Genomic DNA, 16,007 nt, shown 5'->3' on the forward strand with positions numbered 1-16,007 from the left:
TCTAGAACTGCTTTTGAAGAACGTGCTTTTTAAGCTATATTTCTGTGGGAAGTTTATCTAATTTTCAGCAGTCATTTAAAGTTTGCATATTAACTTTTGATGTTTTTGTAGAAGTTGACAAAAGATGAAAGCCATTAATGTGATGTTTGTTTGTTTTGGGTTTTTTTTGCTCCACAAGCACAAAATGGATCGTTAGCCACTTTTTCCAATATACTAGGATGCATGTACTTTATAACACAATATTTTATGGATATGTCAGACTCTAACTATGGTGTTTTTGCTCTTTAACTTCTTCAGTGTTGTGTTTTAGCTTTCTAAGGAAAGAAATGGTTCCATACTAGCTAATGAATTGTGTATTAGAAATTTAAAGTTATGTCAATTATCACATGTTTAACCTGTGAATATTGCTTGTTTCCCCTTCTGCTCCTTAAAGTCGCTTGACTGGTCAGGAAGGCAAAGAATTTGCTGCAGATGTCAGAAGACACTTTCCTCGACTTTGCAAAGTGTTTAAGGTATGTCTTTTCCAGTCAATTTTCTACACTTCTGTGAATAAAGATATGTTTAGGTGGGCAAGGTCAGTGACCATTGTAAGGCTCGAATTTGAGTTAATTTAACAAGAAGTCAAGCTAGTGACATAGCAGTAAGGGTTTGTTGACAAAGTGTATCTTCAGTGTTATCAGAAATTACTATAAACAAAATAAAATACAGGGACTTGGATGTGTCCAGGCAGTGTTACGCAGTCAAATCTGATCTCCCAGCCAGAAAAGATACAGTGTGTTCTATCTACCTTTAGAAACACTTTGGGAATTTGGAATAAGGAGTTAATGTCAAATTTTTTTGAAGATTAATGTAAAGGCTGTTCTTAGCCATCTTTTTTTTCCCTTCTGCTTTAGATGTTTAAAAATGATTGGAGAGTGAAGTGAGAGCATGTAACAAGTGAAGAAGTAAAGAACTTTGGATGTTTAGAGCTTACTTCAGTAAAGATTTCTAAATTGCAGAGAGCAAAAATGTCTTCAGAACCTCAAATTGTTATATTGATTTGGAATGTATATAATCAGGAAGGGTTTCCTACATGGGTGTGTTTTTCATCAAATGGTTGCTTTTGACAGCTCTCTCTTCATTGAGCAGAAGTGTTGGTATTAAGACAATACTTCACAGCTACTTCTGTAAACTGAGACTTCATATATCTGTTGTTTGGTTTTTTTTCAGGCGCACATTTCTAGTCAAAACTCAGAGCTAAATAATGCAGCATTACAGGCGTTAGGATTCTGCGTTTTTAATTCAAATATTACATCTGAATTATCTGGTAAGCAGACAAACTTCAGTGTGGATGCTGGTTGTGTGTGTGTGTGTATATATATATCTCAGAGTTCTTTTTTATGTCTTTGTTAGCGTATACCTCAATTTTGACAAAGTTTACAGTTTCCAAGTGGTACAGTGGTTTTGTCTGTAGTATGAGCAGTGTGATCAGTTCACTAATTCCATCTTGTACAAAAAACTTGTGATGTCTTTTCATGTTGTTACGCTAATACTATTTTACTAACTTATAGCTTCATTAAATGCTTTAGTAGCAGTTAGGTACTGTAATTAGTTCCTGGACTAGTAATCAAAAAAGATGTCCAGGTGGAAAAAGAATGAAGAATGTTTTTTTTATTTGTAGAATTTGGATATGTGTAGTAGTGCTGTTCAGTGGTTTCCAGCCTTTACCTGGTGATTCCTGGTTGTTACATTAAATCATAGGATGGTTTGGGTTGGAAGGGAGCTTTAAAGGTCGTCTAGTCCAAACCCAAATATTGTGCTGGTAAATATTTCAAATTAAACAAATTTAAATTAAATTCAAAATCTTATGGGCTACATTCCTAGAAAGTGCTGAATCCCTTTAACAAAAGGTTTTGCTGCTGAGAATTTGAGACTGTGCATCAAAGTATAAAACCACTGGATTTTGTTAATAGGGGAGTGCTAACCTCCAAGTTGGCTGGTCCTCGGGAGGTACCTGTTACATGTTCCAGGAGTCAGGCTCATCGAGTTGCAATAACAGGATCAGAAGCTGCTCAGTGTCAGCTGTCTCTCTGCGAGTCCCCCTCATAAGTTGAGTGGTGGTGGAAGGTGGTTCAGCTAAGGTTGCCTTTCGTGGGCACACAAGGAAATGTATTGCGATTGGGCTATTGTGTTGTGCCTTGATGGTGCGGGAGTGTATATTGACTCTTCAAATGGTAATAACACATAGTGTGCTGTCAATTATTCTTTCTTTTTCTGAGAAGTGTTAAATACTCTTGGACAGATGTTTTGGACTGACCTTTCCTTGAGAGAAACAACCTCAGGCAAGACTGAACAAAATCATGTGCGGATGTGCAGAGAGCATTTTTTCATGTGACTCTGCCACTCTGTTTATTGAAATCTGTTCTTTCAGTTCTTCTACTCAATTTTTCAGTGTATCCAGCTTTCGTATTGCACAAAATTTAGCCTGATTTCCTATGAGACATCTGTAATAAAGTCTGTGTAGTCTCTTTCCTTTCCCCCATTACTTTTTTTTTTAACCAGTTGATAAATTACAATCAATTTTATTAGAGAATGTCAGGCTTCAGAAATAATTAAGTCCTGGAAACAGTGCAGAGTTAGGGAGAGAGGGCAAAAAGCGTATGTACTCTTGGTTGAGGAGAGGAGTGGATGTGAGCTTCTGTTTCTCTGATAGTGAGATCATTTACCCATGAAGCCCAAATTTGTCAGAAATCGGGTTTCATTAGTTTTGAATTTTAAAGGAATACATGACTTCTCTATCTCTTTGCCAAGTTGCATGTAAGTCCTATGTTAACCTTATTCTTTTTTGTGTAATGAACTTGCTGTTACCTCAGGTACAGCTTTACCACTGCCTTTAATGATAAAGCCTCTTGTAGACCCTAAAATGAATTTACGTATATCATTATGACAGGGACATTGACCAGACAAAGTGCTGCTAAATTCACTTGAAATCCAAGAAGTTTTGAACAATTACATATTTAATTTTTAGCTGTAGTGTTTTTAGGTGAAATTGTCTTTTAGTTTTATGGCTTTGTAGCTTCTTATAAAGGTAATATAGATGTACTACGTTAGTAGTATCTGTATATTAATACATTTTGAGCTTTTTGCTAGTTTATTTTGAGAGAAACTTCCAAAAATTGCCAAAAGGTAATGTTTAAGACATTAGATCATGTCCATTGGGACTTCTAGTTGAATGATCTTTAGTAATGTTAACTGAGCAAAATGGCCTGAAACGTAGTAAGAAGCTGATTGGAATTGCATGAACAGAATTTGAGGGCTGTGCATTCTGCTTTCAGCAACTGAAATACAAGATTTGCTTTCAATGGTGAACAGTGTTGCTGTAAAAACTTCAGAAAAAAACACGCGCACTCGGGCACTTTGGGTGATCTCTAAGCAGGCGTTTCCTTCTGAAATTGTTAAAAAGGAGGTAAGCTTCTTCACTTTCTTTTTTTCTGATGGCCTGATTTTCTAGGGGTATGAGGATTGTGCAATCTCTTGATCACTCTCAGCTCAGTAGCTTTTGAATCTGAAGGTCGTTTTCCATCAAATTTGACAGCCAAGTATAGGACCTAAATTCTTGGAAAAGTTGTAAGGACAGGTACAGAGGGAAAAGAGCCAACAAATTACTGCCTCTCTTACGGGAGAAGCTGCAATGTGAGCAGTTCTGTTAGATACCAGTGAAGCAGCATAGGGGAGAAATATTGTGAATATTCCAGTTTGGTCAGAGCTCTAACCTTAAAACTAGACCTAGCATAATCCAAACACAGGACACGGTCCTGGGAAACAAAATGTCAGAATTCCAGCTCCTCACTGAAATATTTGTATTTAGATGCTCACTCTAATATTCTTCTCTTATTTCCTCAGGTGTCTAGTATTATTTCTACCCTGGAAACAATACTTACTAAAGGAGATGTACAGTCTATGGTGGTTGAATACGAAGCACTGAATGTTATTATACGGTATATGCACTATAATATTAAACTGTTAAGATGGATGCTTGGGGGATTTTTTGAAAACTATCGATACAAAAATCTTAGTGACACTAAGTATACTAAAGAAAATATTTTTGAATGCTCTTTGAATCATTCGTTATGTTCAAGACTGTTTTCCTACAGTGTTTTGTATCACAGTCAGTAGAACAGAGTGAAATTGTGTGAACTTCTGTTTCTGTTTCTTTGCCAGTGGTTCTCGTGAACAGCTTCATTTGCAAAATATTCCGTTAATGATAATAATGACAATTGATTCTGTCACACACAGTAGCCAATATTCAGATAAATTTTCATTGCTTTCATTTTTAGTGGCTTATTAGGAATTCTTACCAAAGTCTTGTACGTGCTTCACAAGTCATGTTCTTACATGCTGGGTTTCGTTTTCAGAACCTACTTGGTTGAAGAATTCTCAGCGTTATATAGGGGGTTATTTTTAAAATGTCTCCTTTGTGCTTTACAAATTTTACTGCAATGTTTCTCTTAACACTGTTGAGTTTTCTGTTTAATTTCAAAGGTGACTTTTTAGGACCAACACCGAGAGTACGGTTTGATCAGCAGCGCTAGAATAGTCAAATCTTATTTTTACTTAGTATTAATTTAATTTCTTTATTAGTAAGTATGTTGAGCTTGTATCTTTACTATTATGTAAGTATTCTCTTAAACTTTTTGCATCTCGTTTGAACTACAAATCTATTTTAAAGTGGAATAGCTGAAGCAGAAACAAAATGAACAAATACTATTTTCATACATCAGTTTTCTGTAGCAGAGAAGTTGGATATTATTATTTAGATAGTATTTAGCAACTTCTGTCATTTGGCTAATTTTACAGTAAATTCCTCTTTTGCAAATCTGAGGTTGAGTAGACAATTGTTTTTGGAAAATTATATATTAAATCGCTTCTTTTAATTATTATATGTATACAATAATTCTATATGTGGTTATTAAGAAGGTGTAGTTCTACCTCAAAATAAACAGATTCTGGGTTTGAGACTGATTGATGGCAGTTGTAAGACAATACTCTTGTTCAGAAGCTAGACTGCTGACAGATGTAACGGAAAACCATTCTTTTAGGCAGTGCTTGTCCTCCTCTGACTTTAGTAACTTGAAAGGTAGCAGTTTTCCTTACAGCAAACCCTTCGTAAGCTGTAGTCATGGGAATTTGACATACCTGTGCCAAAGAGGACACTTGGCAAAATTCCATGACTTCTAGGGACAAGTTGGTTCCTACAGACGGGTTTGAATATATGCCAAGTACTCCCATTTCTGAAAGTCTCGTTGCCTTGTGTGGGATGGTGGAACTGTATGGAATTGTTTGTCACGCTGTGCTCTAACAGCTCGGTAATAGAAGGATAAAATAAGAACACTTGACTAGGCTAATGTACATTGAGTCTATGCAAACCTGTGTTGCTTCAGGGTTTGAGTTTTCCAAAAGCAGGCATCTTGTTGTCAGCACACATGGCCTGTGGGAACTGGTCTGGACTGCTAAGAACACACAAGTTCATATGCAAACTTTGTACTTGGTCGCTGATAAGGAAGCAATGGTACGTTCCTTTCAGGCTCGGTTTAGCTTGTTTGCCCCAAAAGTTATGATAGAATAGAAAGGACAACTGTAAATACCAGTCTGTTCTGTTTCTGCAGAAGTTTATCTGAAGTAACACTTCAGCATTGCAGTTTTAAGCGAACCGTCAAAACACAATTGCTTAGAAAAACAAAAAAATTGTTTAGAATGGTTTTGTGCAAATCATATGTTGAATTAGAGCATTTATTGATGATACTAAGATTATCTTTGAGTGTCTGAGCTGTATGTCTGTTGGAAATTTGTAATAACCTATATTTGTTTTTTGAATCTAGCTTAATGGAGCAAGCTCCAGCCCAGATGGGAGAAGAGGCTGTGAGGTGGGCAAAACTGATCATTCCTCTGGTCGTCCATTCAGCTCACAAGGTGCAGTTACGAGGTGCCACTGCCCTGGAGATGGGCATGCCACTGCTCCTTCAGAAGCAGCAGGAGGTAGCAGCTGTCACTGAACACCTAATGACCACAGTAAGTGGAAATGCTGTCCCTTTCTTCTAGAGGTGACAGGAACAGTAAGCAGGGTGGTTGCGGGGTGGGGGGGTAATTTTATTTACAGTCTAGATAGTGGCAGCAAAAAGCTATTGTGCATTGACAGCAACTTCTTGATGGCAGCAGTTTTGACAGAAAAATTAATGTAACAGCAATATAAATATAGGACCACTGTAAAAAAAAAAAAGTCTCTGACAAGAATCATGAATCATGAAAATAACTTGCCATTTTTAAATGACCTTTAAGCACCTGTCTTGATAGCATCAACTCAAATACCATTAAACTTTTGTTGTCTCTTAAAGAGAATTTGCTTACCGAACTAGAATCAGCAGACCTTGGTGTGGCAGTAACTCACGGCATCTGGCTTAGCTTCCTACTCAAAACAGGGCTGGCTTCAAAGTTAAGGCCAGATTGCTCAGGGTCTTGTCCAGTTGAGGTTTGAGTATGTTAAAGGATGGAAATTCTGCAGCCTCTCTAGGCAGCTTTTTCCAGTGCTTAACCACCCACAGGGAAAAAATGGATTTGCATTGTTGAAGCTTGTGTCCATTGCTTCCAGTCCTTCCTTTCAGTATTTCTCTAAAGCATTGGGCTTCTTATAATCCAGCTATAAGTGGTGGAAGACTGCAATTATGTCCCCTCCCACCCCAAGCTAAACAAGACCCCTTGGTCTCTTTGATTAAGCTTTTCATGTTCCCCTTCACTTCCAGAACTGTAGGCTTAGTTATTTTGCCTTACTAGCTGCTGAAGTTAAGTATGTTTACAAAAAAAACCCAAACAATGTGGTTTTTAGGGTCACAGTGTGTTTTGACTTCAGAGTTAGAGTGACTACAAGGATTTAAGGAAATGGATTTTGATTTGTTCGTTGCCGCTATCAGAGTAATTGAAACCAACCATAAACAAAGTAAGAAGGTAATCAGGTGATAGCAACGTTCGATTGATTTACCAGCAGACGCTATGTGGTACAGAATGAAATCCTTCTGATCTAGAAATAGCATAGTTCTAGGTTGGTTGTGTCTCCAGACATTGGTAGGAGTGTGTAGTTTTTAGAATACTTTGAATACATTTCTTGTAGAAATTATGTTCCTTTCTATCTGCAGAAATTAATTTCAGAACTTCAGAAGTTGTTCTCTACAAAAAATGAGACTTACGTGTTAAAATTATGGCCGTTGTTTGTCAAATTACTTGGAAAGGTAAGCAGAAAAGCAGTAAGTTTTACAATCCTAAATCTTTAGGGAAGGAATTTTTGACAGCAGAAGTATCTTAATTCTGAACTTCTTTATCTTCAGACTCTGCATCGTAGTGGCAGTTTTATCAACTCATTGCTGCAGCTGGAGGAACTTGGATTTCGTAGTGGCTCACCAGTGGTAAAGAAAATAGCCTTCATTGCATGGAAGAGTCTAATAGATAATTTTGCTCTAAATCCAGGTAGATTAAAAAAAGTTAACCTGAATTGTTTTGACTACTGTCACTTTACATAACTGGAAGAGAATATTCTGTCTAGTAGTGGTCATTACTGTGGTACATACCACTGGATGTACACATAGTGTATATATGTGTCATGGTTTAGCCCTGGCCAGCAAGTAAGCACCACGCAGCCACTCGCTCACTCCTCCCCCCCCCACAGTGGGATGGGAGACAGAATTGGAAAAAGAGTAAAACTCGCGGGTTGAGATAAGAACAATCTAATAACTAAAGTAAAAGAAAGTGTAATACTAACCATGATAATAATAACATATAATCATAATAATTGTGATGAAAAGGAATATAACAAAAAAAACCCCAACCAATAAGAGCAAATGATGCACAATGTAATTGCTCAGCACCCACTGGCCGATGCCCGGCCCATCCCCGAGCAGCGATCGGCCTTTCCCGGCCAGCTCCCTCAGTTTCTGTACTGACTGAGCCGTTCTATGGTATGGGATATCCCTTTGGGTGGTTCGGGTCAGCTGTCCTGGGCGTGCTCCCTCCTGAGTTCTTGTGCACCTGCCTGCTGGCAGGGTGTGGGAAACTGAAAAATCCTTAACTTTAGGATAAGCACTGCTTAACAACAACTCAAACATTGGGGTGTTATCAGCATTATTCCCACGCTACATCCAAAACACACTGTACCGGCTACTAAGTGGGAAATTAACTCTCTCCTAGCCAAAACCAGGACACTGGTATATGCATAGTGGTATATACTGTGGGTATATACTTAAGTAAAATTCAAGTTGTGGGTTGTTTTTTTTTTGGTGATGTGGTTTTTGGTTGGTGGTTTGATTTGGTTTGGTTTTGTTGTATTTTTTTTTTAAGGAAAAGTGACAGTTTGATCAGTAGTTCTATCTTCATTTTTCTGCTAGGAAAATCAATAGAATAAAATTAACAAGCCTTTGTTTTGTAATGCCTTAATTGATCCAAACAGCAATGAAATAGAGAATAAAGCATTCTGTAGATGTTATTTTGGACTGTGTGGATTAATTGGAGAAGAGCAATGCTTCAAGATTCTAGAGGTGTTAAAAAAAGTTGCTTTAAACGTATAACTGAGACCTGAACAAGTCTTTTAAGTCTAGCCCATATCAAAATGCAAAATATTTATTTTTAACCTTGATTGTGCTGCTTCTTACTGTGTGTCCTGAAGAGAAAGCTAAATGTGCGCATTTCTTGGTTTATTTGAATTAAACTTAAATTGTCATTTTAATTTGTTTCTTACCTGGTCATTTGTTCTGATCGTTGTTTCCCATAAATTAATTAGCAAAGGATTTACTTCTATCAGAAGATAAAATCCATGGCACAGTTGGCATTCACCATGCATGTTCCAGTACGGCTAATAAGGATTACGTACTGCAAACGCAGTCTCTGTCGGCAGTTTCTTATGAATTGCAGGTGGACGGGTTCTGGTGCTGCTGAGCTAGCTAAAAGTTTTTCTCTTCTTTGAGCATTTGCGTAGACTTGAGCAAATTTCTGTCCAAATGTGCTATACTATTTCTGTTTCAGTGGTAAAAATCAATTGCAGCCTCAGAATATTGCATTTAAGATCATTCATTCTCATCCAGTGATAATGCACATATGTGTTAAGTGTTCTGTTTTTCTTCTGGTGTGGCAGATAGGACTCCCTAACCTAGCACACAAGAGTGAATTTCCCTGTTTATGTTGGTGTTCAGTAGATTTCATTTCAGTCTTGATACTGGAAAGAAATACTTGCTATTTCCAGGGTTGTTCTAGACCACAATTAGAGCAGTAAAATAGTGTGAAAGGCTGGTGCATTTACTATGTATTTTAGTTCTGCAAATTGTCATTAATTGAATTTTAAGCTAAAATATATTGGGAAAAAAAACCTGATGGTTTAAAAATTTTCCTTTTTTGTTGTTCTGTGATATAATTATTTGTGTTGCTTAAAAATATGGTTTTTTTGGTCTTCAAGATATATTGTGCAGTGCTAAAAGGCTGAAATTGCTCATGCAGCCACTGAGCTCAATCCACGTGAGAACAGAGGCTTTGGCACTGACAAAACTGGAAGTCTGGTGGTATTTACTCATGAGGCTGGGACCTCAGCTGCCTGCAAACTTTGAACAGGTAACAACTGAAAATAGTCATAGCATAATCAATTAGCCTATGTTGAGTGTGTGAAGTTAAGCCATCTCTTTGTTACCATGGCTTATTCTGTACCTGCTTTGTCCTCCTCTAGTTTATTATTAAATAAAACTGTCTTAAGGAACCAAATCTGGCTTGTGTGTTTGTGTGCTGTGCCTGTGTGCCTCCTGTATAGCAGGAGAGCTTGAGACTATACATTTGCCATAGGAAAACATACTGAAAAGATAACAAAATATTTAGAAAGATGCATAGAGAAAAAATGATCCGGGTGTTTCATTACTACTCGCATTACAACAGGAATGAACATAATGTTTCTATTAGGCTTCTGAATTTCATTAAATTAAACATCAGGATGGGAGTAAAGAAAAAAAAATATCTGTCTTTCTAGATACGATACGGTTTGATCATTCTAACCTGAGTTTTTGTTTAATCTCGCCATTTCTAATTCATGTATCAGTATGCATATTTTATACAGCATCTTTAAAATACTGTTATAAGTACCTGGAAACTCTGAAATACTGATGCTGTGAATAACAGTACAGTCTATGTGATATTTGCAACGTATGGTTCTTTGTGGCTTACGGCTTTACCTGTTTTCACTGAGGTTTGCTATCTTTCCAGGTTTGTGTACCATTAATCCAAAGTACTTTAAGTCTAGATGCTTCTGCTGCATTGCAAGGAACTCCCTCACGTGTACCGGCCAACCAAAGTTTAGCCTCGACAACCCCTGCACAGAAAACAGGTATTAGAGTACAAGCCTCTCTCCAACTATATCCTAGACACAGAGAGTAATCTGTTCGTTTTAACATGTTCATGGTTTTTCACTTGCAATATATTGTTATTGAGAACAGTAGTTTTTCCTGTATGTTCATTGGAGAGCTCAGAGGTAGTGATTTACATTGGATAAAATTAGGCTGCTGTAGGTGGTATTTCAAGTTTACAAAATTGTGCTCATCAAATTGTGTTGAGGACCTGTTTTAATGTCCTGAATTGTGTTCTCTTTTGCAAGGGAGCTTTGGTTTGAAACTTAGTTTTTAATGGATTCATATATGTGCTATTTATATATGCCATTCTCATTTCTATAGCATCTTTAGTTTCTGCCTAAATAGTAACCCAGTGATCATAATACATCAATAATTTTGGTACTTTAAATACATGTGAAATCACCCCTACTTGAGCTTTACATCTACGTCCCTGAGATAGGGACTGCCTCTTTTTCTTTGTATGGAAAGCCTAGCATTCACAGCTTGTGTAATTCTAGACTGCTGCAATTAGAAGCCTAGGATAAATTGTGGAAGTGCCCTAGATACATAGATCTTCCCTTTTTTAAAAAAATCTCATCTTAGTTCTGTGAGATCATAACCGAGGTTGTTCAAAATGCTTTGCACATGAGACCTCTTAAACTTGTGTTCAGTGTGAAAGTTTCTAATGCAAACCCTTCCATAGTGGTAGAGGTACTATATAACGAATATGCAGCATAGCACGTAACTTGCTCTATAACCACAGCTTGCATGGAGACTTTTGTTGCCAGAATAAAGTTGGGCATTTGAGACTTTGCAATCTGTGGAAGATTTTTATACTTTCAAAATACATGGTTATGACTGTGATGTTAAACCCTACTTCACCGGAGTGCATGCTAGGTATCTGTCTGGCTGTTAGAGGTCCCTTTTAGCCAACACTGCTCTATGATTTGTTCTTTTCATTTTAACTTTGGGATTTTGGTCTATTGGATCTTTTCTTTCACTTGATTGCAGGTGAAATATGAGACAATGTAATTTTTCTCCTCTCGCTTAGGTCCTTATCCCTTTGCAAGTCCAGTCACACCACGGATGAACTTGAATTCTAGTACAGCAGGCGTGGTGGTGATTCCTTCCATTCAGCTTTTGGGAATTGAAATGCTGCTTCACTTCTTGATGGGACCAGCAGTTTTAGATTTTGCTAAGCAAAACAAACTTGTACTTAGTTTAGGTATGTGAGTTACATTTTTCTGAAGTACTTTCACATAATCTGAAATTGCCAATTTTGTTGGATTTAAAGATGTCTATTAGAATGAAATGCTTTAAACATTTAAAACTGTTAGTCATCATCTGTAATATTAGAGGTTGTTTTTATGTTAAATGCTGTAAGTACACATATATACTTGATTATTTTTAAGGCTTATCTTGTAACTATACTGCAAAATAACAGATGTACAGAACATGTTTTTTTGTTCTCCTAGAGCCTCTACAGTACCCGCTGATCAGTAGCTCTTCTTTTTTTTGTAAGCATGCCAGCACGCTTATAAACGCAGTTCAGGATGGCTTTATTGCAATTGGAAAAGAAGTTCCTGGTAAGAGTTTAGTGGTGAAAGTTGATTTCTTTTCTGGAAACTGAAGTGGGTGAGGGAAACATAAGGAGAAATAATCACTTTCTGTAGTATTCCAGTGTTATGTTAAATAGAACTGGTATGGCTTGATTTGAAAGCTTGTGTCAGTTTTGGCTGACTTCAAAGTCTGTTGTTTTAACACAGCTTGTATTTTAACTGCAATTTTGTTTAATGTTTTTATTACAAACCATAAAAATATTATGCCATTTTGTAGATTGTATGCTGAACGTTATATGGAAGTACATAAATGGATATGTAAAAACAGCTATTGAATCAGGTAAAAACTGTAATTTTTTTATTACTATTATTTGTCATTGCTGACCAGTTAGAGGGGTTTTTTTCATTGCTGGTAAAGCTTGGTTTTAGGCATCATCAGTAGTTCTTTTTGAAGCAACAACTGCTATTTTTGACAATGCCTTCATCTTTGTGTGACAAATACAAAAGCATAGTGATCTGATCCACTGAGGCTTACGAGGGAAGGCACAGTAGCATATGATTGCACGTGTATTGCATGTAGCAGTAAAAAAGACCTGAAAGCTCTTTAACTGCTTTTCTTGCTGAAGAAATCTTTCCATTTCCAAAAAAACCCGCCCTCATTCCACATTTTTGGTGTCGAGAAATTGAGACATTTGTTGTATTACTCAAATTAGTGTAAAGTCTTTGTTATGTGACTGGCTACCTTTTTTCTTTAATTAAATTTTATTTCATAGTAAAGTATAGTGTCTTGACAGATCTGTAGAAGTAAGTTGTTTCCTATTTAAAAAAAAAAAGTGTTCATTACTCTGTAAAGGCTTTGAAAGTCCAGAATATTCTTAATAATGAAGTCTTTTATATTGAAAGATCTAACTGAAAAGCATAACAGAAATTAAATGCATTACTTGGATGAACGCAAAGTTTCACAACTTTTTGAGCCTGTCAGGTTAGGGTTGTTAATGATAGGAAGGTGTTCCCACTTTGCTGATAAAACTTAGTCTGTTTTTTTTTTTTATTGAAACTTTGAAGTTTTAGTTATGCTGTTCTTCAGGGCAGAGACAGTATCTAAATCTGTTACGTATTTGGTATATGTTTATAAATATACACAGAATTTTTTTTTATCTTACAGTACTTAAATATAAAGTTTAAAATGATGGTCAAAGTGACCATTACTTTGTTCTGCTCTAACTGTAAATATGTTTTGTTTTAGGAAATAAAAAAGAAAAGCAAGGATCAGAAATACTGACTATGTTGCTCCAGGCCTTAAAGACCACTGTTAGATCAAATTCTCTTCCCATGCAGAAAGTACTGGTGAGTTGGGTGGATTTGTCTGGTTTTTAAATCTCATTTCTTTTGGCTGGTTGAGATTCTGATTGGTAGCAGCTTTTTGCATCTAACTTAATCAGAATGGTCTCTTTACACCAAAACAGCTGTCTCTTTTAAACTGTAAGTTACGCAGTTCTCATCAGATGGCATAGTGTTGCTTAAAGGTTTCTTTCTTTAAAAGTGTTTTTCGGAGTTATGAGCAATGTTCACAGAATTGGGTACATGGTTCTCCTATGAGAACCTCCTGCTTCAAAGGACAGTTACTTTCACAATGGTGGCTTTTTTTTTTCTTTTTACTAAAGGGAAGCAATTGTTACAATTTTGCTTTTATTTGTGGTGTTACTTAAAATATTTGAGCCCTGAGGAAAAAATACTTAAATACATTTTCTTTTTTTCCCCCACTTAGTCCCTCATTGATATTACTGTTAAGGAATTGTCTCCAAAAGTATTGGGATCACCAGCTTATCAGGTCGCTGATATGGATCTTCTAAATGTAAGTCTGAGTTCATTCTGGATCTTTGTCTTTATTTATGCTGAAAGGTGTTAGGTTGTCATATTTGCACAGACATACAGAGCACTTCGTAAGTCGTGAGATCCAGATCTTTCAGGAAATCATTTTGTTCCGTGTTCCAGAAGGCAGACTTTGTTTCTAGCCCTCACTTCTGATGAGAGTAATTTAACTGTCTAAAACTAAAAATGGATATGCTGGAAGTACTGTAATAGCAAAAAATGATTTCTCATGTTCAGATCATGATTTAAAGTACAGGTTGCAGATACTTTGCAAGGAGAATGCATAATCAAACTGTGTAGAACTAGTCACATACTGAAAACTGGTGTTTTGGGGAAATGTTCTGAAGTCAATAGAGTGAAGTACTTAAAAGAAAGGTAGAAAATGTTACTCCTCAGGAAAAATTAAAATGCACAGAAGCAAACCAGAGAATTACCATGTTAGCATTATTTCAGAAAAAGTTCAGAAGTTGTAGTGAACTAAAACCTGGACTTACTACCTGTAGTCTACTGCAGAAAAAGTGGTGGTATTCGTTCGTGGAGAGAACTACTCGGTTCTACTTTGGTCCTAATGAGCCCTAACTGGAGTGCTGTACTGTGTTCTGTGTGCTGCATTGGAAGGGAGAAACAGGTGATAGCAATCCAGAAAATAACCACAAAAATTAACCAGTGAGAAAAAGCTGAAATGACACTAGGGTGGTGGGGGTTTTTGTGTGTCTGTGTATGCGTGGTTTTTGTTTGGAGTGGAGCAGACTGAGTGGGAGCATGCTACCAGTTAGATTTATGGGCGGTTTGAAAGGTTGTTTAGAGCCTTAAAATTGGATGATGATCAGCTCTTCTCCTACATCCACCAGTAGATAGAACACAACTTGTTTATTTTGCAGCAGTGGAGGTAGAGCATTTTAGCCTATGAAAGTAGCTAAATGGTTACATTGTTAGCCAGGGAATGCATGGAATTCATTTGGAGGCTTTTAAAAGCAGACAAATATCTGTGAGAGAAGACTGAAGCATAACAAGAGTAAGCCAGTGCTTCAACTCAAGTGAGTAGTAATAAACTTTGTCTACCAGAACTGGCTTAAGAGCTCAACTCTCCAAATTCCTCCCCGCTTTCCCCCTCCACTCCCCGGAGTGTTTTATTTGCATTTGGAGGCTTTTTCTGACTTGAGTACAAGAGTCATAGCTTTATTAGGGTGGTTGAAGTTTTAATTGGCAGGTATTAGATGCGTTTTGTTAAATACTTGAACGTTAGCAAACCTGAAATACTTGTGATAGATTTGAACAGACGTTGTCCAAAAGATGTCTCGCTGAAACCTTGAAATGAGCAAATCTCAAGTTGCTTAGTCTTGTTCCAGGTATCATGATATGCCTTGGTTGCATTATGTACCTCTACTTTGTTGTGTTGCATGTCAGTTCAAGGCAGTAATGACTAAGTACTATAAAACTCACAATCTTTTAAACGGAAAAAAATTTTGCTTCAGCTGTAGTACAATTGGTATTCTGCTGAAGCACCAGGATCTACCAGAAGCTTGGGTTTCCAACTTTCCCTCTCATTTTTATTTTGAAGTGTTAGAATTGACAACTGTTAATAATAGTAAATTTCTGGCTTAGGGTTAAATATAGTGTATAGATACACATGTAAGCGAGGCAACCATTTCATTTGATCAATGTATATGTTGTTTTGACCTCTTAAATTTCTCTTCCAAGGGAACACCAGCTTTGTTCTTAATTCAGCTGCCTTTCCATAATAACCTTTTGGAATGCTGTGTAACAGATGAGAGGTATGTGGCGGTGTTTGTTTATAATGAGCTTCCCATAGAAGACATCATTGAAATTTTTTCGTAACTTCACCTGCAAAAAGTATCTTACCTGTTTAACTTTCTTCCCTAGGTTCTTTGTAATTCTAGAAACGCTTGTGGGTTATGTTTTGTCTGGGCCTACATCTCCACTGGCTTTCAGTGAATCTGTGATCTGCATTATTAATCAGAGTGCAAAGCAAGTGGAAAATAAGGAGCATCTTTGGAGAATGTGGAGTATTGTTGTTAATCCGCTAACCGAATGGATTAATCGGGTATGGTGGCTTTTGTTCTCTTTCCCATTCCTCCCTCCCCCCCAAAAAAAACCCACAGGAAAACTTTGAGCTGATCTTTTATATTAATGTATTTTTAGGAATTACAGGTCTTGAAGTGATAGTAAAATT

At 36.8% G+C, this 16,007-nt stretch overlaps 1 protein-coding gene across 1 annotated transcript in view; it reads left to right on the forward strand.

Moving 5' to 3' along the window:
- Window positions 1–433: 433 nt before the first annotated feature.
- Window positions 434–16,007, forward strand: part of RIF1 (replication timing regulatory factor 1) — a gene marked incomplete at its 5' end in the record, with an annotated part of 33,313 nt that continues 17,739 nt past the window's right edge. Inside the window, 16 exons of the mRNA XM_009705161.1 lie at window positions 434–512; window positions 1,210–1,306; window positions 3,315–3,445; window positions 3,883–3,977; window positions 5,859–6,048; window positions 7,167–7,259; window positions 7,356–7,494; window positions 9,470–9,621; window positions 10,261–10,381; window positions 11,434–11,607; window positions 11,858–11,968; window positions 12,219–12,281; window positions 13,188–13,288; window positions 13,710–13,796; window positions 15,515–15,588; window positions 15,698–15,878. Coding sequence (XP_009703463.1) covers window positions 434–512; window positions 1,210–1,306; window positions 3,315–3,445; window positions 3,883–3,977; window positions 5,859–6,048; window positions 7,167–7,259; window positions 7,356–7,494; window positions 9,470–9,621; window positions 10,261–10,381; window positions 11,434–11,607; window positions 11,858–11,968; window positions 12,219–12,281; window positions 13,188–13,288; window positions 13,710–13,796; window positions 15,515–15,588; window positions 15,698–15,878 — 1,888 coding nt within the window. The remainder of the gene's footprint in view (window positions 513–1,209; window positions 1,307–3,314; window positions 3,446–3,882; window positions 3,978–5,858; window positions 6,049–7,166; window positions 7,260–7,355; window positions 7,495–9,469; window positions 9,622–10,260; window positions 10,382–11,433; window positions 11,608–11,857; window positions 11,969–12,218; window positions 12,282–13,187; window positions 13,289–13,709; window positions 13,797–15,514; window positions 15,589–15,697; window positions 15,879–16,007) is intronic.

This window comes from Cariama cristata, unplaced genomic scaffold (assembly GCF_000690535.1).
Source record: "Cariama cristata isolate BGI_N322 unplaced genomic scaffold, ASM69053v1 scaffold10598, whole genome shotgun sequence".
NCBI classification, from domain to species: Eukaryota; Metazoa; Chordata; class Aves; order Cariamiformes; family Cariamidae; genus Cariama; species Cariama cristata.